This window comes from Cygnus atratus, chromosome 6 (genome assembly GCF_013377495.2).
Source record: "Cygnus atratus isolate AKBS03 ecotype Queensland, Australia chromosome 6, CAtr_DNAZoo_HiC_assembly, whole genome shotgun sequence".
Lineage (NCBI taxonomy): Eukaryota > Metazoa > Chordata > Aves > Anseriformes > Anatidae > Cygnus > Cygnus atratus.
The window spans coordinates 18,192,993-18,214,386 of NC_066367.1; the positions used below are offsets into that span (position 1 = coordinate 18,192,993).

The following is a 21,394-nucleotide window of genomic DNA, read 5'->3' on the forward strand; positions in this document are numbered from 1 at the left end:
GTACCTCGTTCAACATAAAACATTTGTTTGACCATATAAGATTCAGATGGAGTTTCTCTTACTGTTTTATTTGTTGTATATCTGTTCAGTATCATCCCTTGTCATAGGTTCTCTTAATGGGATTTTGTAAAGGCGATGCCACCGGCTACTAGATGGTGCCAGATAGTTACAGAACAACTGAAATGTTCCATGAAGTAGTTGTCATTGAAGTAAAAGATTACTGGAAAGAAAAGCAAATCCCTGAGTGTTCAGGATTTCTTCACGGAAATAATGCACAAAAGAGTGAGTTCTTCACTTTCTGTGGAGTACCTGGTCAGTCAGTCTTTACAAATATGCGTAGTTTTGTGTTGGAATGCTGTTTCGTGCTTTATATAGAAGGACTAACATCCGAAGTAAAACGGTAGTGTTGGGTTTTATCTGGTTGTTACGGTAAGATTTGAATATTGATCAGGAAATATTGCAAACCATCTTTCTCAGCTCTAGCATCTCAAATAAGATGTAAATGATATTCCCTTTTGTTTTCAGTATTTCAGGTGCTATTTTAAAAAGACAGTTTGGCATTTCTTGTGATCCCAAGGCTGTTCCCTTATGTGAAGTCCAAAGAACTGTGACATCACCTTTAATTTGGTGAAAACTAATCATTGAATGTGAAAAATAACGAAGAACAAACTCTCTCTTAACCAGCTAATGATTTTTTTCATTGTCAACAGGAATTCTGTTAAATTTTTGAGAGTTCTGCCTGTAAAGGTTGTATTAAATTAATATACAAAGGACATATCTATATGAAGTGTATTATGTTACATTAAGTTTATGTACTACATTCTAAATGCAGAAGGAAAGTTGTGTGATGGAGCACATTTTCATAAGGTAAATTTACTGAGAGACTTTTTGCTTTTGTTTTTGAAGATGTTTTATTCACTTAGCAACACAACACTTCGTTACTTAAACCATATATGTGCATAATGGCACTGACCAAAAAACTTTTGCTTCCTGAAGTCTTTATCAGCTCTGATTTTTTTTAATAATTTGACTGGTCTTTCCTCGGGTTATGTTTACTCCTCCTAACCCCTATTATGCAATGACATAGATCCTCAAAAGAGAGACATTCAGATATGTAGAACAAGGTTCTTTGTCAACATATATATGATGAATTGAGTTTACAACTCCTTATAAATACCATTCTTTTAAAAATTCAGCTACCTTTTGTTTATAGATTAGTCACTGTTTACACAGAGTTTTATTTTCACTGTGCTAAATTGTATAATACATTTTTTCATAGCTTTTTTTGTAAGGCAGTGCGAGAAAGTTTGACTCTTGTGTAGTATTCTTGTTTTATTTTAACGACAATAATTTTAAGTTTCAGAATATATGGGAACTGCTTAGGTAACTAACCTCTGGTAGCTGAAAATTTTTCATTACTGAGTTTTGTCTAGGTATTTATATAGCTTAAGATTGCTTTGAACATTTTTGAAGAGAAGTTGCCTCATTGGAACATTTTTCAGTAATTCTTCTTTATACCCTTTGCTGTAGGTTCCAGGAGGGTTATAGCTTTATGTTCTGTGTTGAACTGAACTGTTCGTTCTCTGTTTGTTATGGTACAAAGACTAATAGCATTGCAGTGTGTTGAGGATTGCAGAACTGCTTGGACTTCGTTGCAGCATTAAGGATCCAAAGCGGTTCAATAGGAGTCATGGTAACCACTTGGCAGTGCTATATGAGACCTGATAAAAAGTTGAAGGCTGAAGTGTTTTTAGGTATCTCTGCATCATTGGCATAGTCAATCTGTGACCCAGATAAACTGTCCATGAATAAAGTGTTTGCTGTGTTCCTGGTCATTTGAGGCCAGAAAGAACCGTCCTGTGGGTTTCCACTGGTAGTCGCTAGTTCTTGTTTGTGATCTATGTAACTATATTGTCTTAAAACACAGTTATTGGTAGCAATTATATTTTGTTATGGTGACTGTCAGGAATTCCAGTTAAGCCTGGCTCTGTAGAGAAGACCTGGAAGACTGACCTTCAGTCAGAAAATCAAATGGATAAAATGCACTGTGGAGATGATGGTGAAAGTAACACACTTGTGCAGTCATATATATGTGCTTATTTCTACTTCCAAATGGTTTCTGCTTGGGAGCATTTTTTTTCCATTGTAGATGCCATCAAATTACAAATACATGAGTTCCAGTCTGGTCTTGGGTAGAAATGTTCTTCTGTGAATGGTCTGGATATGTGGTTCACAGAAGTGTGTTAAAAGTTACCCACTGACGTTTGTGGCCAGACCTTCCCAAGTGGTCCATGCTTTATGTAGGCGACGCTGCTGTGCGAGGGCTTAGCAGGGTGATCCCGTGGGGACTCTCCCTTGTTACTGTTTGCTTCTCTTTTCAAGACTCTAACTCACAGAGGGAGGTTTTCAGTCATTAGAATGTAAAATGAAATGAAGCGTTGCTGAGCTCAGGTTGACAAGAACACTTGTCTCTGAAGCAAACATTAACATTCTTCAGCTTTTGTATGTTTTGGAAATTTTGCAGTTATCCAGGCTAGGTTCCAAACTTCCCTTGTTGTTCCAATTAACACAGTTGTGTTTTGGAAAAATCTGAACAGAGTCTAATTTTTCCTAGGGAATTCTCTTAAATGATTTGTGTGGTGGTATGTCAGCCATCTCACAAAGTTACATTGAGTACTGCCTTCTCAGTGTCTTACGATAATGATTCCATGCAAATTACTGCATGATGTGATCCTGGACAAAGCAGGTTGCCAGAAGAGTTACCAAGGAGTGTATCCCAGATGCTACTTGGTGGACAGTGCAGTGATAATATTTCAAATGTATGATCAAGGGCAGTAAGAGTGAGCCCTCTCCAAGTGGAGGCATGAAGGGCTCAAAGATCATTCCTTCAGCTTTCAAATAATGCTCTTTATCCGGTGCAACCAAGTTGATAGCAAATCTCAGCGGGTAGGTTTTGCCTGCAGAGCATTGACTGCATCCCAGTGGTGCTAGGATGAAAGAACAACGGCAGGTAAACACATTCTACATCAGAAATAAATCACTAATATTTGTCACACAGATCCAAGGGTGAGGACTCTGGAACAAGATTTTATAGATAAGTTCAGTGGAACTACTTTCTTGGTAACGACTTTTCTCTTAAAAATGCTTCCACTAGGAACCAGATTGTGGTTTCTTCTGTTAACTTGCATGTCCTTAAGTGAATTGCTTTGCCTCAGGTTTTCCTGTGGAGGTTGTAATTCTCATCCCTGACTTTGTGAAGTACTTACTTGACAAGTACTTTTATGCAAATATAAACTCTTTGTATGCTCGAGAAGTTGATACTACAGTCATTTAAAATCCTGTATTGCTGCTGCATGCTCTCATTGTGTGTGCCTGAGCTGAAATAGACTTGCCTTTTTTTTTTTTTTGTCAAATACTCCTAATAGATTTGATATTGAATGGCCCACTGTTCAACTGCTATTTCAGACTTTTGGGGAGGGATGCTTGCTTTGCGCTCTCCCCACTAGTGCAATATTAGGGCTCAGCAGGGTAAATGTAGCTGCTTATCTTTTGTAGAGGTAAGTAATGAATTTGAGTCCTAATACCACACCAGTTGAGAGAGCCCAAAGCAGCTGCTTTTACCATCCCATATCTGTATTGCCATATGGTACGCATAAACCATAACCTTGTGTTCAAAGTAATTAATGCCACGGCCAATATTCTGAACTGTTTTTCTGTTACTGAAAATCAGCTAAACTTGAGAATAAAAACAAATGTTTTTAATGGGAATTAAAACATTTTCTTACGTTTCTACGGTGCAGGTAAAACAAAATAATTATTGCTACAGTGACTGCTTGCATTTTAAATAAATTTATACACATTATTTTTAAAAAAATCTAGTTAACTTTAAAATATGTAAGTTTTCTTGTCATTTAGGGTTCTGTGAAGCTGATCATCAAGAGGGTTGCAAATCATTGGCGGTTTCTATTTTCAGAGTTCCACATCCCAGAGTAATTTGCTTTAATTTCACCCAATTTAACCTATACTTCACACCATCACCATTCAGCTTTAATAGCTATGTTCTATGCATAAGAAAAGCAGATAAATGTCCACAATTAGACTGCGAGTGATTACAACTAGTTAGGGCTTTATGAAGACAAAACTTAAAGGGCTGTGGCACAAAACAAAGCCACAAAAGACGTCTGAAAAAATTCTTTCTTCAGAAGTCAGGGTTTACTTACAGCATTTTATTTAATTTTTTTTGTACTTGATTTTGCTTATGTTGAAGATGTAGGCAGGTGCACCTTCTTCAACTGAAAATTACTCTGCTCAAAGAATATTAGGTTTGTGTTACAGGTGATTAATTTTACTTGAAATTAGCTTGCAAGGGAAAACATGCTAAACCTACTTCATTTGTTGATCCTTTGTTAACGTGCTACATTTAAGAATCTGTAAAATACATTGACTCTGATAGTATCCTTTTGCCCTTCTGATTGTGAGTATGCACAGTAAAAATGTACCATCATCGAAGTTTAATGCTCTCTATAATGCTAAATGCACTTGTACCTCAGTCAGAAATGTTTTTTTTACGATTTAAATCTTTGTAATACTGATGATAACATGTCAGACGAGTCTAAGTAGAGATATTATTTATGATTTAATGTTTTTTGACATTTGTAGTCTTGTTTCTTTTGACAGCTCAAAGAAACATTCTGCTTCTAACCCCCTGCAGAAGTTACCCTATTTTGTTTCTTTTTGTCCCCGTCCCCCCCCCCCCCCCATTTCTACCCTAGTGAATGGCCAGATAGGCATTATTGCGCATTTACTTCAGGGCTTATAACAGGGTATGTATCCATATTGTGATGTACTGTATCAGTCTGTGATGAGCAGCTCTTTTTGATAATAGTCATTGAATGTATGCTTGCGAGTAAGTGCAAGTATCAATTATTCTTTAGGTCTGGTTTTTGGTGGTGTTATTAAACATTCTTTTATAGCTTACTGACAAGAAGAGGCTGGTCATCATACTGATTGGAGTTTCATCTTGTGGTGCAGTTCAGATTTTGATCAAGTTGTGAATATCAGTCTTAATTATAGCATAACATAGGCCAATGCAGTTGCTTACCTTTCGTAAATGAATACAAGATACCAAAATGCTGTTATGTGGAAGCTTAATATTAGCCAAATATTTTATTCAATTTTGCTTTAAGGATAAGGGTAATTAAAGAAATGAAGAAACTGACGTAAGTATAAATTAATTTTGAAGACATTCATTAATTTCCATAATAGCAATTAGGATCAGAATAAGATGTCTAGTAGTATTATTTTGATTTGGTTTTCAGCATCTCGGTAGCTGCTCGGAGCAGACAGGAACAATAAAGTTTAGGCTTTAGGCAGCTTCGTTTTTGCGTCAAACTAGTTTTATATGCTATATCATAAAACTTTCAGTCCAATCAGCAACTACATTTAAATACTGCAAATTGTGGCAGCAAAACAATAATTCTGCTGATTAGCCCCTTTCCATTTCTTGTAAGTGAACTGTTTATGCTGTTGAGTACCTTTTGAAAAAAGAAAAAGCCAAAACAGCCTTGATTAGTCAAGGAGTAATTGGATGACTTGATTTTAGCAAGAGAATGAATTGGTTGATGATAGCCTGTAACTAAGTGTAGTGGTTCTGTTCAGATGAATACATAACATACAGTCATCAGATCTTGACAGGTATAACATAAGCAATGCAAAAATCTCTGGAGGCTGAGAGGTAAATTTTGTCAAAGAATTTTGAAGCTGATTCTTGAAAGAAATGGAAAGAAACGTGCATGCCATTAGATGATACCGTTTAAAATGTGGCATTTGCTACTGCTGTGCTGTATACATATTTATCTGTTACTACTTTTGCATGTGAAGAAGAGAAGATGAAGTCTATGTGGTCTTGCTGCCATCAGGACCTGGCAGATAGGCAATTCCTGCTCTTCTTCAGGACAAAAACAGTGTTTCCACATCTTCTCCAGCCAGCTATCCTGTTTTCCCCATCTTAGTTATCCAGTATCACTTGGAAGCAAAGTGCAGAACCAGCTGTCACTGCGTTACTTCGTCAGCGCATCTTTTTAAAAATATTTTTTCCCTCCTAGCATTACATTTGAACATGTATAAATAAGTGTCATTGCTAACTGGATTCTCCAAAGAGGTCTGCAGGTGCACTGCCTGCAGTGACAGAGTGGGACCCCGTGCAGAGCTCACTTCTGGTGTAGGAAAAAGATCCAGACTGCTTCACAGCACTGTGGGCCCACCACACTTTGGCCCTGACAGCCCAAATAAACCCCACAGCCAAAGATAAATCCTTCCCTGAAACTGGAGAATCCTTTAGGTTTGGACGTGCTGGCAACTGAAGAGGGAGCTGGATAATTGGCAGTGGTAATTTCGTATCTCCTCCTTTCTAGTAACTTCAGGCTGTTGTTACTTTGGTGCTGTTAGGTGGCAAGATGAACTGTGCTGCTGTTAGGCTTTACTTTTTTCCTGTCTGATGTACTTGCCTTGTTTTAATAATGATACCTGTATGTCACTAAAATGTTATGGGAATTTACCACAACAGATTTGTTCGCTTACAGCAAGCGTGATGTTTCTAACTCTGTAGTCATTGTTCTTTTACACCAAAGGAAGTGGAAGGGGTCCACCTTTCAAGCTCAAATGCAAATCCATTGACATTTTCTGGGGGGTAATTTGAAAAAAGGCTCCTAGCTAGGATAATTGAAGAAAGAGATTCCACTCAACTTCTTTTGAAAGGCTGACAAATCTCTGATGAAAACATACTTCTGGTAGGACATACTGGACACCAGAGAAGTCATAACCAGTTCCATAAATAATGAAATTATTGATTATTGTTTTCTGGTTGACTTTCCGGTGTCGCTGTATGCTTTTCTTTAAGCAACTTCCTATTCTTATTCACATAGCCCATACTTTCCAGAACTGCTTCCTCCTACCCCTTCCTGCCTACCCTGTCTCATTATAAATGTCTTGGAGAACAGGGTCATCCATCATTTTGGGCTTCTTTTCTTCCCCTCAAAAGCTCCAGTTAGGATTCTTAGGTGTTGACAGAGATGCTTTTTTGGGAAGACTCTTGAGTAAGACTTTTTATGGACACATTTTTTCCTGCCTATATGGTAAACTGATTCCTCTTTTTCTGGAAAAAATACTGGGAGTTCCTGAAGGGCATAAAGGCAGTTGAACCAGATTACTAGTTACTGCTTTCTGCTTTGGAAGCCAGACCACAGGGCTCAGCAACTGGTAACCAGACAGGTGCAGGTACGCTCTTAGAGGACAGAGCGTAGGCAAGTTTCTAACCGTGGAAAGATCCCCCCACATGTACAGAAGTTGAATCCTTGCTGTGTCAATAAGAAGATGGACATGTTTGTGAATGGGGTTCACCATATTTAAACACTGCTCATAATCAGAAATGCTAGCAGGTGACCATAGGTGTTCCGTTTTTTATCGACTATCCCATTCATGTTCTTTTCTTCCTCATCTAGATGCACCTTTAGTATGGCTTCAGGGAAACTTTTCTCCCTCATCTTTCTACCAAGCTTTTTGGTCTCCTTTTCTCCCTTTCCCTATTATTTTTACTTGCTGATTCTGTTGTAATCAGTGATCAGTATCAGCTGTGTCAGTGTCAGCATTTCTTACCAACATTTGTCTTTTATTTGCTATCTTCAGAGTGCAACATGTCCATAAACTGCTTTTAAAACTTCTTTTTAAACTTTCTTTTAAAACTGCTTTTAAAACAAGGACTGGCTAAAACATTATTCTGTAATAATAATTACAAAATTCTAAATTCTAATAATTTAACTTAGTTATTTTCTCAGTTTTGCTTTTCCAAATGATCTCTCCTCTCCACAGAGCCTAATCCCTTAGATAACCACCTGTTCTTGCTTACTGATGTCCCTGGATTAGCCCATGTTCAGTTCTGCAGGCTGGAGTTGGTTTCCTTACAACGCTCGGCGTGATTTGTGCTATTCCATCAGTACAGAGCGGGCTTGAGGCTGGTATAATGGGTTGTCCAAGATTGATCCCACATGGATATCGAAATGAAGTTATAACTAAGGCTCTTTCATCTGTGTAGTGTCTCTCTCCCTTCTTCTCTTTTCCTTCTTCCTTGAGTATCCCATCATCTTCCTTCTGGCTGGGCTGTCAGTCAGCAGCTAATCTGTTTTAGATTGATGACTGAAATCTGTGTTGGTACATCCTGAATTGAGAGATTCAGAAATAAACCTTAATGCCTCTTGCTTATGAAGAAGTCTCTCTCAGTTTATGCCAAAATCTAGACGTTATTCCAGTTTGAGGGTCTTTTGTGTGTACAAAATTTTATACCTAAATGCTTTCTTATGGACTGCAACTGTCTCAATGGGAAGGTTTTGATTTCTCTTCTCCAAGTGTTCCTGACAATTTAAAAATGTCTGCCATGATTAATTTAATTGACTTCCTGGTTATTTAAAGAGTAATTATATGAGCTTTTGTCAGCACGCCTGTTGATATGTTACATCCTTTCCAAGTTAAGAAATGCACTTTTCTTCTAAACTCAGAATTGAAAATTTAGGCTCACAATCCAGTGTTTTAATAGAACATGCAACTAGTGTCTGTTTCTTTCATGAGAAACTCCTCACCTGATCAAGCAACCCAATTAAACAATTTACTACTTATTTTTATGTTCTTAATGTGGGATCTCTATAGTCGTAGAGCTTTTCTCCTCGCTTTTATAGTGTGTTTTTTTTTTTTTTAAACCCTCTGGACACCAAATGCAGCAGGAAGATGTGAACAGCTTGAGAATATATTATTTAGATGGTGATGCACTCTTTTTTCTCAATACAAGGAGGAAAGCACTTTTTACCTTTTTTTAGCTGACTAAATAGTATAATCTGTTGAGAAGTCTGGGCAGGTAGAAGAATTTTCTTTGATCTATATGGTGACATCTTCCTACTCTTTTTTTTTTTTGGAGTAATTTCTTTGTATATTTAAACAGATCCGTAGAATGACGGTTTCATGTATTCATGCATCCAGACAGCCCACATCCCATTGCTGACTTTGGTGCACAGATAGGGATTTATGGAAGACAAAGGCTACAGCACTTCTTCTTTAATTGGCTGGCATTGGTATGGGTTAGCGTAGCAGGTTTTCATTTGACGGAGGCACATTCTCCCGTCACAGCCAGCATCAGGGCTGCATCTGTTGCAGAGGTGTTTTTCTTGTACTGGGGGACTCGCAGATGATCTTTGGAGAGAGACAGCTGACGGGAGAGCAGGAAACTTCCCCTAATCGCTGTTCTAAAGACTTTTCATGTTTATGTGAAAATGATTTTCATGTTTGACTGCCAGCAACATTTTAAACCTGTGTATTGTTTGTTTTGATGTTAAAATCTTTATTGCTAAAACCTCTGTTTTCAGTAATTTAGAAGGAAAAAATTAAGATGTGTGAGACAACAAAATCTCAACTTTCTGTCAGTTGAAGAGTTCTTCATAGTCTACCATTTCTCCTATTTTATATTTAGTACAAGAAATGCCTTTTTTTTCCCCCTGTAAAAAAAAAAAAATTTCATTTTGGTAAAGTTTAAATAAAATTCTTATCATGGCTTATTTCTCAGGCATATATTTAATGTTACAGAATAGGCATGCAACTACACTGAAAAATTATACAGGAACTAAGTAACAAAGTGTTAATATTTTTATTCTTTAAATATTTATTGATTTATTTATTTTTTTTGTGATGCTGTTTATCTGATAATTTAAATCCTAGTTGAATTATGTTGCCAGATTGTCTTCAGAAGGGCATGAAGTCAGCACACATGCTTCAGTAATATCTGGTTGTTTTACCCTTATGTTTCCAGTTGGCAATTTGAAATTATGGCTTCAACTGCACTTTAAATATGTGATAATAGCATGTGTTTCTAATAAGGGCCAGCACCATTTTGTTCAGATAGTGTGAATGGTTGTCACTCATATATGACAAATGCACCTTCATCTGCTTCTTTGATGGCCCCCTAAAAACCATACCCTCGAATCAGGCCGATGAAATTAGCTGCTGTGTAAATTGTGTGTCTGAGTGGTTCATTATCTAATCACCGTCAGAACCACAGTGATAAAGTAGATTGAAACAGGGAAGAGGTCTGCCAGATGATTTCAGGCCTTTTTTTCTAAACCCCGTTTCCCTTGGAAACACTAAGAGTCGTTCAGAACTTCAGAATTCTTTGTCTAGAACTTCTTTTTTTCTTAATGCATAAAATTGGTCAGCCAGTGAGGGCTGCCAGGATGATTTGTAAGGTTTTCTTTCCACCAGTCATTTAGTCATTACTGTGTGTATTAAAATGTTCCACGATTTTGAACTTGGCTACCATGTTTGCTGCTGATAGATAAGATACTGTTAAATAGTGGTACCAATTTTCAGGAAAGTGCTCTAATCTGTTCCTATTTAGAAAAAACTCTTAAAGATGGCTTAAGTGCTCTCCTGAAATGGCAAACACTATGCTTTGCATGCATGTGTATAAATTTTTGGATTTTGTAGTTGATACATAAATTAACAAACTACAGCAGTATGATATAAAATATTGCCAATAACAGTTGTGTACAGGCAGTAGAACAGACCTGCTGACATTACTTTTTCATACTAAATTCTTGTGACTCTTAATAGTCTGTTTTAAAGATCTGTATTCTGTCTTTTTAGCTTAATACGTAACTTAAATTTTTCTTTGGTTTAGGAGCATTTGAAGATGATGATATCACTCATGTTGAAGGAAGTGTAGATCCTGTTCGAGACATCGAAATAATACATGAGGAACTTCGACTTAAAGATGAGGAACTGATCATGCAGAGTATAGATAAGCTAGAAAAAGTAGCTGTGAGAGGCGGAGACAAGAAATTGAAACCTGAATATGTAAGTATAAACGTAGATCTTTAAGTACTGCCTGCATTGAATTGAAATTTTTACATTGTTGGATTTTGCTCACGATATCGCACATGCATAATACAAAACACCACTACTATTTTTGTGTATTTTGAAGTAATTATTCTGAGTTTAAAAAAAAAAGAATGGATTATTTGCTGTGTTGAAAGTTTAAGATTTCAATTAAAAAGCTAATTGTCATTTTTTAAATTTAACTGTAATTTTCTTGCTGACACAAGTTTATCATGAGTTTCCAGTGCTTCATCAAACTTAGATCAGGGTTTTAGTTGTAATTCAAAGTACAGCAGTGACTTCCAAATTATTCTTGCTGTTAAGTTCCAGTCTGATGTTGATACTGTATTCCTAGTAGTCTCAAAGTGAATATGTTTATGCCTAGCAATTATGAAATAAAAAATATTGTTTTATCCCATAGCTTTTTAGATAGCAACTAATAAGAAAAATATTGTCACAGCAGTGTTGGTATTTTAGTTTATCAGCATTGAAGCACACTAAGTTTTTTTGGCTCTAACTAGTGTTTGGCAGCGAGTAGGATGTGAAATTGAATATCCTGCTCTAAGATGCAGTGTTTAAAAAGCACTTCCTTGGTGACTTCCCTTAGTGAAGAACTAGCCTTCGTCTGGCTTTAGAAGTATTTTATTCCTCGATTAGTCTAAGTGAGACTTATTTGGATGATTTGAAGGCTTTCACGTCAGGCAAGAGAGATTCAGGTGACCACCAGAACCCCCCGATCCTTCTCTGCAGAGTTAATTTCCAGCAGATCAGTTCCCAGCCTGTACGAGTGCATGTGGTTGTTCTTCCCTAGGTGTGGGACCCTGCACTTGCCTTTGAGTTTCAAGAGGTTCCCTTCTGCCCATCTTTGCAGCCGGTTGAGATCTTTCTGAATGGCAACACAGCACTCTGGGGTATCAGGCACTCCTCCCACTTTTGTATCATCAGCAAATCAGATTATTCTACAATCAAGGGAGACAGTAAATTAAAAACTCAAACCTAGAAATGCAATTTAAATCAATTAGAACTTCAAAATCTCCATTATTAATTGGTCTCTTCTCAGCTTCAGTTTCTCATCCTTTTCTTTGCCTCTTCCTTCAATCTCCTAACCAGTACTTACATCTGTAGTTCAGCAGTCAAATGGATTTTGTCATCTTGTGTTTGTAATTTATACTTCCTGTTATTCCTTGGGGGATTTCAGCCTTTCTTTATGAAGTCACACACACAAAACACAAGGTTTTGAAGTTGCATTGCTCTGCCAGTTCTAACCTCAGTAACAGCTGTTACACTCGGTCAGTTTCAGCTGAGTTTGTCAACAATAGAGGTTTCAAAGGTATTAAATTCTTTTGTTTCATGGAAATGGGTGGCTTAACAGAAGGGAAAGGCACAAATAAATGCTTCCGTGGAGACAAAGGCTCCAAGTAGGAACTCTGCTTTCTACAGTCACCAGAGAATATGCCCAGGGAAGTGTAGGGCATCAGGTCCTGCTAATCTTGGGACCATCATGCTTGTCTTCCTTTGTGGCTTGTATGCATGAATTGTAAGGTGGGCAGTAGAACTTAGTAAAATGGACTTCTTTATGGTAAAGGTCCATAAGACGTCTGCCTAGTTACTTTTCTTTTCCTGGTAAATTAATCCTCAGGCCTGGTGCCTGCCAATAGCCTTGTGTAATTGTGAGATCATAACAGCAATTCTGAGTTTTCCATCCACTGAAGGGGTTTGCGTAGATGTTGAGTCATTCGGTTGTGAGCTGCTCCTCTGCAACCTTTTTTGTCTTTTCCTTTAACATTGTATGTCACAGTGAAGGCATGTGGTTGCATTTATATGATATACTGGAGAATTAACTGTGCAGTTAATGACTTAGACATATGGTAAGAGAAACCATAAGGAATTGGTGGTGGTGGTGAAAAAGACAAACAGTTAAGGATTGCACCTCCATGCAATCTCAGAATTGGAACAGGCTGCCCAGAGGAGTTGTCGAGTCCCCATATTTAAGAGATGTAGATGTGGTGGTTAGGGATGTGGTTTAGTGATAGGACTTGGTAGGTGAGGTTGATGGTTGGTCTTGATGATCTTGAAGGGCTTTTCCAACCTAGATGATTCTCTGTTAAGAGTGTATTATGGGTTTCCTCTTCCCAGGACAGAAAAGTAATTGAGACAGCAGTATAAACTGCTAAGGTTATATATATTTTTTTAAACAGGTTATCTTCATAAATTGGGAGGGAATGGAAAACTACTCAGGGTTTGCCTTTTCTTGTGTTATTTGCCAGTATAATGTTAGACATAGGTAATATTCTGCTCTTCCTGTAACAGAGGTGCTCAACAAACAGCACTTGTCTGTCTTCTGAGTGTTCACAGTCATTTTCCCTTTCAAGAAAACTGGGAGATTAAAAGGGGAAAAACTTTCTTAAGCACAGTGTTAAAATTTTAGTCTGTCTCTTTCGTAGTTTCCTTTTCTCATCCTTTTTGGAGGAATTTAAGGTAAAGACACTTTAGAATTTCCTAAGCGTTTTAACTGGTTGAGAGTTGTGAAAGTTCTATGGTTCATTCAAATAAAAATACTGAAAGCTTTCTTACCAATATCACTTTCAGACCTTTTACTTGCTTTCTTTCCCCTGCTGAACAAAAACATCTAGCACTTGAATTGCATTTTTCATTTCTTTCCACTTTTTTGAGAGCACTTTGAAATCTATTGAGGAAAAACTATATAAGATTAGGGAAAGAAGAAGAAGGTGAGGAAAGAAAAGAAATAGTATTGATCTTAGTTGAGCGTGTTTTTCCTTTGGTTGTTTGCTGAATATAACAATAAGCCTAATATGAAAGCTAAGAAAAAGTTACTTATTTCAGAGTGACTATAATCTGTGTGACCTGTGTAAACTTATTGTTGGCATCAATGGGGATTTCACCTTGAGCTTCATGGAACCTAATTGAAAGTGGAAGTCATTCTTTTTATTTCATAAATATGAATCTTCTGCTTTAGAGGAGAGGATTCTCTTCTTTATCAGTAAGCCTCCACAACTGTAACTTGATAGTCTGAAATCTCCAAAAGGCGTAGAGGGGGAAAAAAAAAAAATTGTCAGTCTGTATCAGCCAGCAATTCTTAAATCTGAGATTTTTATTCGATTGCCTGTCTTCACACCTGTGCTCTAACTTGTTAATTATCATTTTTTTCTTCATGTAAGCCCACATTGCATACAGTTGGTAAGTTCACCTTTGTGCAGTGACCTGGCTTTGCAGTTGAATACAGTGTTAACTGTTCATGCTGTCTCTCACAGAATTGATTTCTCAGTCCCCTGTCAGCAGAAATAAAATAGCCAACTGCTGTTAAGGAGCCATCAATGAAATCATTTTCAAGTTCTACTTAAAAATCAATGACACAATATGGTCCAAGATCAGCAACATGCACTGTTGACATAGACACGGAATAGCTTCCTTCACATTCATTTTTGTGTTTTGCAAGTGTTCTTCTCACAGGCTTCTTAGAAATGATTGTCTGTTTTTTTTACTAAGGGTACTATTCTTTCAGACTCAGTATATCTTCATGTATTATTTTGACTATAACCTTCTAAATGAGATATTATAGAACAGAAATATCCCCAATACCAGAATGTACTAAAATGGTATGAGAATCACTTCAGAAATTAGAGTAATTTTGATTTTATATTTTAAATCTGCTTGGTGCTGGTATCTGCAGAGACATGAGAAAGAAGTTGAGTTAAACTTCTTTATTATTAGCTTATTCATCTGTCATTTTGGGTAGCAGGAGATTTCAAAGTAAAATTCAAGTACGTAAACTTATAGATCTTGTTTTAAATATATATATGTACGTGTGTGTGTATATATATTTATATATATATATTTGATTTATAGGATTTTCAGTCCTGGAAACAGAGGTCTTCAAGTTAATACAATATAATACAGTTAAGTGAACATTATTACAGGATTCTCTTCCATTACCCTTCCCGCGTGATTCAATTCTAGTCCTTAGAGATTGACCCCCTGCAATTGATAGCTATTCATTCAATCCTTTGTTAGTGCTCCAAATCTTGAATTCCAGCACAGAATAATTCTTAGCGCTAATGGTATAGCGATTTATATATCTGACCACAAGAATATTATTTGTAGTTGAGTTCATACAGATTGTTGACTTCAGTGATATGAAGACAAAATCTTTAGGTCAGGATCAATGTCTGCAGTATTTGAGCTTCCAATTTTCAGCTGAAAGGCAGCTTTTACAGTAGGTCAGTATCAATGTCCACTGCATTTGAACTTCCAGTTTTCAGTTCAAAGGATGCTTTTGTAAGTTCTGCAAGACATCTAAATTCTGTTGTCAAAGTCTGTCAACTTGAAAATAAGGTTAGCTTTTGAAATTAAACACTTTTTAAGAACAAACGTAATTGCAATTATGAAAAGAATTAAAGATGGCTTTTAATGACATGGTATTAGAACCATCTAGTGCAGAGGAAACAAATCAAGCTTTGCTTTGTTATTGCAGTGGATGATAAATTAGTAATTGATACAGTGACAAAAACCCCAGAGCATAAACACCTGTCAGCAGATATCTTGTGTCTATGTAATCTATGGTCCTTCCTCCCTCCTCCCTTCCATTTAACATATTGGTCCTGTCCTGATAATACAGTAACTGTTCGAAAGTCGTTTCTCTTCATTTAAAATTACCAGTACTGTTTGGGAGATGATTCACAAACAGCAGAGAGGTGGTAGATTATGTTGCTTCTCATTACCACTATGCTAGATGAAAAGAGGGTGAAAATATTTCTTTCCCGCGATATTCTGATGAATGGGATTGCACTGAGCAAAATTCACTGACCTCGTACCGCACGCACTCGCCAGAGTTCTCACGGATGGATGAACTCTTATTTCATCTAACTGATGATGTCAGTTGGGAATTTTCACCTTTCTTTCGTTCCAAGTTGAAGATAAATACAGTAGTGAATTGTATTTTTTTTTTGTCAGTTGCTTTCGTCTGCTTTTGTGAGGAAAGTTTGAGAGGTCAGTTTGTTCCACTGGAGATGGAAGGAAAGGAAGAGTGTACATTATTGACACATTTTTTGCCAATGGCTGTTAACAATTAGTAACTTAAATGTTAAATCATAGGGAATCAAGAAAATATTTGTGTTCTTGATGCATGTAATTATGCCTAAAATCTTCAGTGGACCATTTACTGTGCTTAATGTGGTATTTAAAGGAAATTAAAGTTTATTCTGAAGAACATTGTGAATGTAACAGGAAAATATTCATGGCAGATGTTTTGTGAATTAATTGGTAGAAAAGCCTGAGGTGGAAGTACATAATGTATAAATACACGTTTTGATTTCTTTTGGTATTATCAGTAGACAAAGAGAAGTCAATGCTTAAATACTTTCTGTCAAGGCTGATCTTCCCTGCATAGATTTGAATAGTGGTTTAAAATAATGTGTCTCTGGGAGTGTCTAGATCAAGCCACAGTTGTAACTTGTAAATAGACGATACGTATCACCAAAACAACTTCATATATGAATAGCTGTATTCTGGAAAAGGCATCTTTTTCAGTTGGATTAATTCACTTTTAGAACAAATACGTTCGCACATGGATTTCTTTGGAAATAAGTGTGTGTACACAAATGCAGTAAGAAAAGTTCAGTGGATGTGTGGAGAAGATATGTCACTTTTCAGTACAATTTCCGTGTTCTGAATTCCTGAAATGATTGAAATAATCATTTGCAGATAGACTGATTTCTGTATTTGTATCCTTTTTTCTTTGAGAATCTGCAAGTTATTTTTTTTAATGTATATGCCTTAAAACTTGCAAGACTGACCAACACAGGAGAGAATTTGGAACTTATTAACATGAGTTACGTTGCCTGGAATGGTTTTAGAATATTTTGGGTGAAAGTACTTGCAGTGGTTCATAAACGTTATTGGCATCTAGCTCTGAGTAAACCTTATATCATGTACAGCTTGTACTGGCTCTGTTAGGAGGTATTGAATAGAAGAAAGGATAATACGCTTGTCCTAAATCCATTACTTCTCCCATTGTATTTTTATTAAAGTCAGTGAGCAAGGGAATTTTAAGAGATTAGACATTGTTTTGTACCACAGAGGAGCTCATTGTCACTCCAGTTGATGCAGTACCTGACTTGTTCTCTTTCTTGCACCTGGCTGCTACAGCTTATTTAAGCACTTAACGTATTTGAAAAACACAATCTAACCTTTTCTTAACTGCAAAATTTGTCTGACTTGTTTTTTAAAAATACTGCCTTTCTAAACATTGCTTTTACAATAAATTCTTTCTTTATCACTTCAGTCCTGCTCTTCTACATCACCAGGAAACCTCTCAGAAAAGTACAGAGATGAGGCTATGCTAGCTAGAACTGAAAAAGATTTTCCCAGGAAAGCTATGAACAGGACTGCGATCACCATACATTTCGTTGTGTTAACAAGGAAACTGTTGTGGGTGTGATACATTGTTCCTGGAGCTGCACAGTTTAACTGGCTAGGACTACTCTTTACCTCAAATAGAGTAGTTTGTACCTGTGACTAAATAAACACCATAGCTATTTTGAAAGGCAGATGGAATAATAATGATCTGTTTTGATCCCCTGCATATCTCAGTTTAATTCTCACAGGTGTGTTTAAACTTTTTTTTTTGGGGGGGGAATAACCTTTACTTAAATATTTTCTAGGGAGAGATAAATTACTGTAACTTGAATAAGCCGTGCCAGTGATTAATTAACTTTACTGTTCAGAAATAAATAAAAAAACAAACATGTTTTTAGTTTGTATTTGTCAACCTTCAGCTTTCAGCCATGTTTTCTGCATGCTAGTGTGAAAAGCCCTGACTTTTTGGTGAGATTCAAGCATGTGAAATCTTCGTATCTAAGCATTTTTTTTAATACCTTTTATAATTTTTCTCCCATCTTTTGGTATTTCATCAGATAAGCGTGAAAGTATTCACATTTGACATTAGTATTTATGTACTCAAAGACTTCATTAGTCTTTTTAGTTACAGTACAGTAACTAAAGCCTAATCTTGTAACCTTCAAGTCTTAGTCTCTCTTGCAAGGGGCAGGTCCTCTACATAGTAAATACTTTGTCCACCCTTCCTTGTCCCCCACCCATTACCCGTATGAGCTTGAATTTATTCTAATGATAGATTTAGTGAAAGCAAACAATGTTTGACAGGTCTGGTCACTACATGTGTGATTCATGTTTTTAGTCATTTATTCTTGTAATCTGTGTCATTAAAACGGTCTTTTTCATTATTTTTTTAGGGCGATGATGAAAGTTAAGTAGCAATATGCAAGTAATTTATTTGGAGCACCACTGGAAACACACTGTAGATTTTCTATCTACATTACACTCTAGACCTACTAGTTAGGTAGTGTTGATGGCATTTAGTGTATGCAGTGTTTGTTTTTTAATTAAACACTTTTATGTCACTTAGCCAGATTCCTTAGGGAAGTCTGAATATATTAATTTTACACTATTACCTTTCCTGCTGGCATGCTATGCTGTCAGCCTGTATGAAATGAGGGACGCTAACTAAGAGCTACAGGTAATGTTTTAGGTAGTCCTTATAGTTTTTCAGAGGAACACAACAGTGAAATTGATGGAATTTGGCCAATTTCACCTCATTTGCCATGTTGCTACTTCAGTATAGCAATGCCTAAATTGAAATATTTTAATTAAACACTTCAAAAGCAGATGTGTTCACAGGTAGTTGGTCAGTCATTACATCTTGGAAGTACTGAGGCGAACAAGGTGCTAAGAAGCACCCTGTTTCCTAGAAATCTCTTGTCTGGGGGAAGGAAAGAGGCCTGTATTCACAGTTAGTCTCTGTAGTAGCGAAGACTTTTGCACTGCCTGCAAAATCATGGAGAGTTCACTTGCACTTTGAAGTGTGAAGTGATAATCCTCACGACTGCTTACTTCTTTATTAAATTTGCGGAAGTTAATTACATGCCCTGCTAATTTCCAACAAAAACCTCACAATTCTCTGATGCCAAGTAGGCAAGTGAGTTTTCCAAGCTTTAGTTTAGTCCCTCACGCTGTAAGAAGAATTTGGCATTGGCACATGTTATAACTATCATCCATCCAGAGAGTTTATTAATATATGCACATTTTTCTACACAGTAGTGTCTCATGAGCATGTCTTGATAAATCTGCTAAATGCAATTTAAATGTATTTCTTTATGGTATTTTATACTGTTGGGACTTACTGTTAAGGTCCTGCTTAACATTTCTGGGTTGACTACTTGCCTTCATTTGAAAAGGAGAGCAGGACCTAAATTAAAATCTCTGTGCTGCATATGGCTAAATATACCAAGTATCCACATGTGCTAAATATACTGCCAAGGGTATAGTCAGAAATGATCTAATGTTTAAAACAGTGGTATTTGATATTCATGATGTTTGCTGTACTTCATGTGCTTTGACAATCGTAACTAAATTGGATTTTGGAGGCTTTTTTGATGGTGTTCTTAAATGATGCTTGGTATAATGTTGCTATCTGAAAAACGGAACCAGAGTCCCCCTCTCATCAAGGAAGGAGAAGGGGATCGTTCTGCTGGTGACAGATTGGCCTCGCAGCACACAACTGGGAAGGCCAGACTTAATGAAACAAAGTGGATCATTGCTCTGTGTTCTGTTATTAAGCATCTCTGAGTTAACTAGAGTAATGACTAAAAGTGTTTAAATAACTGTTAAAATGAGAGTGAAGATAAAAATGTCAGTTCATATTCTTTCGCCAGGCCTAAATAGAAACAATTAAGAAAAGTAAAAATAGTGCTAAATACAGCCTGAAAACATGCTTTTTGCGTGTTTGTTTAGAGTTTTGGGGTGGCTGAGAGAACAGGAAATACGTGGGAAAAGTTGCCTTTATTCATATTGTTATTAGCGCTTTACAGATTTGTTGTTAAGGGATCATATTAAATCTTATGTAAAGGGGACACCGCCACTGGTGCAGGGGAATCGGAGTTCATCTGTCTCATGTGTCATATGAGTTGTGGGCTGCCTGCCTTAAATTCTGCTGGGTGCAGCTGTCCTGGTACTCTGTCAGAGAAAATTTGACTCTGAATAATCATTTCCACTTTTTTTTCTTTGTGTCTTCCTGCCTCACCAGCTTTGAACATAGATGTTATGTTTGCTAATAAGTTTGTCCTTTTTTTAAAGAAAGCTTTCCAATACTTCGCCACTTTCTCTGTAAAACTGAAGCAGGCTTGCATGCATACAGCTGTCAGTTCTGCGCAGCAGGTTGGGTTGGTTAGCCTTCTCTGTAGAAGTTAGCCACGCAATTATTCCTCTGGAACAACAGCTGTGAACTGCATAAAGTTGGGTACCTCAAACTGAACTCTGAAAAATTAGGTCTGTTTCAAAATTGGCTTAGACATGTAGCTATAAGTAGCCAGTTGAATGGGGAAGGGAATCTCTGATTGACATCTCTGTGCTTAGATATGCTTTAGAAAGAGCAAATGTTATTTGTTGTATTGATTCTTGAAATTTTCTGGAGGTTCCACATTATGTAGCTACCCTTACAGTCAGATTGAAAAAAAACCTTATTGTTGCTTAAGCCTAAAAATTGGCTTTGACAACTCTTGCTATAGTGTTCTCTTCTGTAAATTTTTTATTGACTCTAATTTATATGCGATAATGAGTTGCTGTTGGACGGGAATTGTAATGCCGAGAACCACGTGGTAGGTGCCTATAGAATTATTTAAAAACCTGAAATACCAGGTAGTCAGAATTCCTTCACTGCTGGACAGGAATTCGAGATTGCGTTGATTTTTTTTTTGTCTATTTAAACAAAAGCTGAAGATAAAGATCTTAAATGAAAGGCACCTATTGCTAGAACTGCTTCCCTTGCCTCGTTTGTAGTGATTAATTAAAAAATAAAAAGCAGATAGGGTTAAAGATAAGATGGCACCGTGGTTTTCTTTATGTGTAATCTTGTTGCATGTCTCTACATAAGCTGTTCTGGCCACTCATCACAGTAACCAGCTGGGCCATTTCACCTGCTGGAGCCATTAAAGAGGACTCTCTCCCCCTAGATTAATCCCCTCCGACATTAGTTTTTTGCTCTGACAACTGGAGCAGGCATTCAGAATTTGCAGGTGGCCAGTGTGACGCACATAATTGCCTACAATTTTAGGCAATGAATAAAAATGGTCTACATTACTTGTCAAAGGTTGTATATGCAGTGCCAAGTGAGATCTATGGGAAGCCTTTTAGGGTTTAAAGAACAGTTAATAGCAAAGCTGCACAGTGCTTTTTTAATCATAATGCATTTGTAATATAGCACTTTGATCTTCTCCTTGTAGGAAATGGTGTTATATTAGCCACTTTTAAACATTTATGAGTGAAATTCACTTATAGGAGAGTAAAAGTGATTATTCTTCGTCAGAACATGTTAGATTTCATTAAAAGTTTTAGCTTGCCCCTTCCTTGTTAAAATCTGTGGGGAGTCATGTTCCTGGAGGGTTTCAAATCA

The 21,394-nt window shown here is 36.8% G+C and overlaps 1 protein-coding gene across 1 annotated transcript in view; it reads left to right on the forward strand.

The window, feature by feature from the left end:
* Nucleotides 1-21,394, forward strand: part of OLA1 (Obg like ATPase 1) — a 97,429-nt gene that overhangs the window by 34,180 nt on the left and 41,855 nt on the right. The window contains exon 5 of the mRNA XM_035567750.2: nt 10,715-10,890. Coding sequence (XP_035423643.1) covers nt 10,715-10,890 — 176 coding nt within the window. The remainder of the gene's footprint in view (nt 1-10,714; nt 10,891-21,394) is intronic.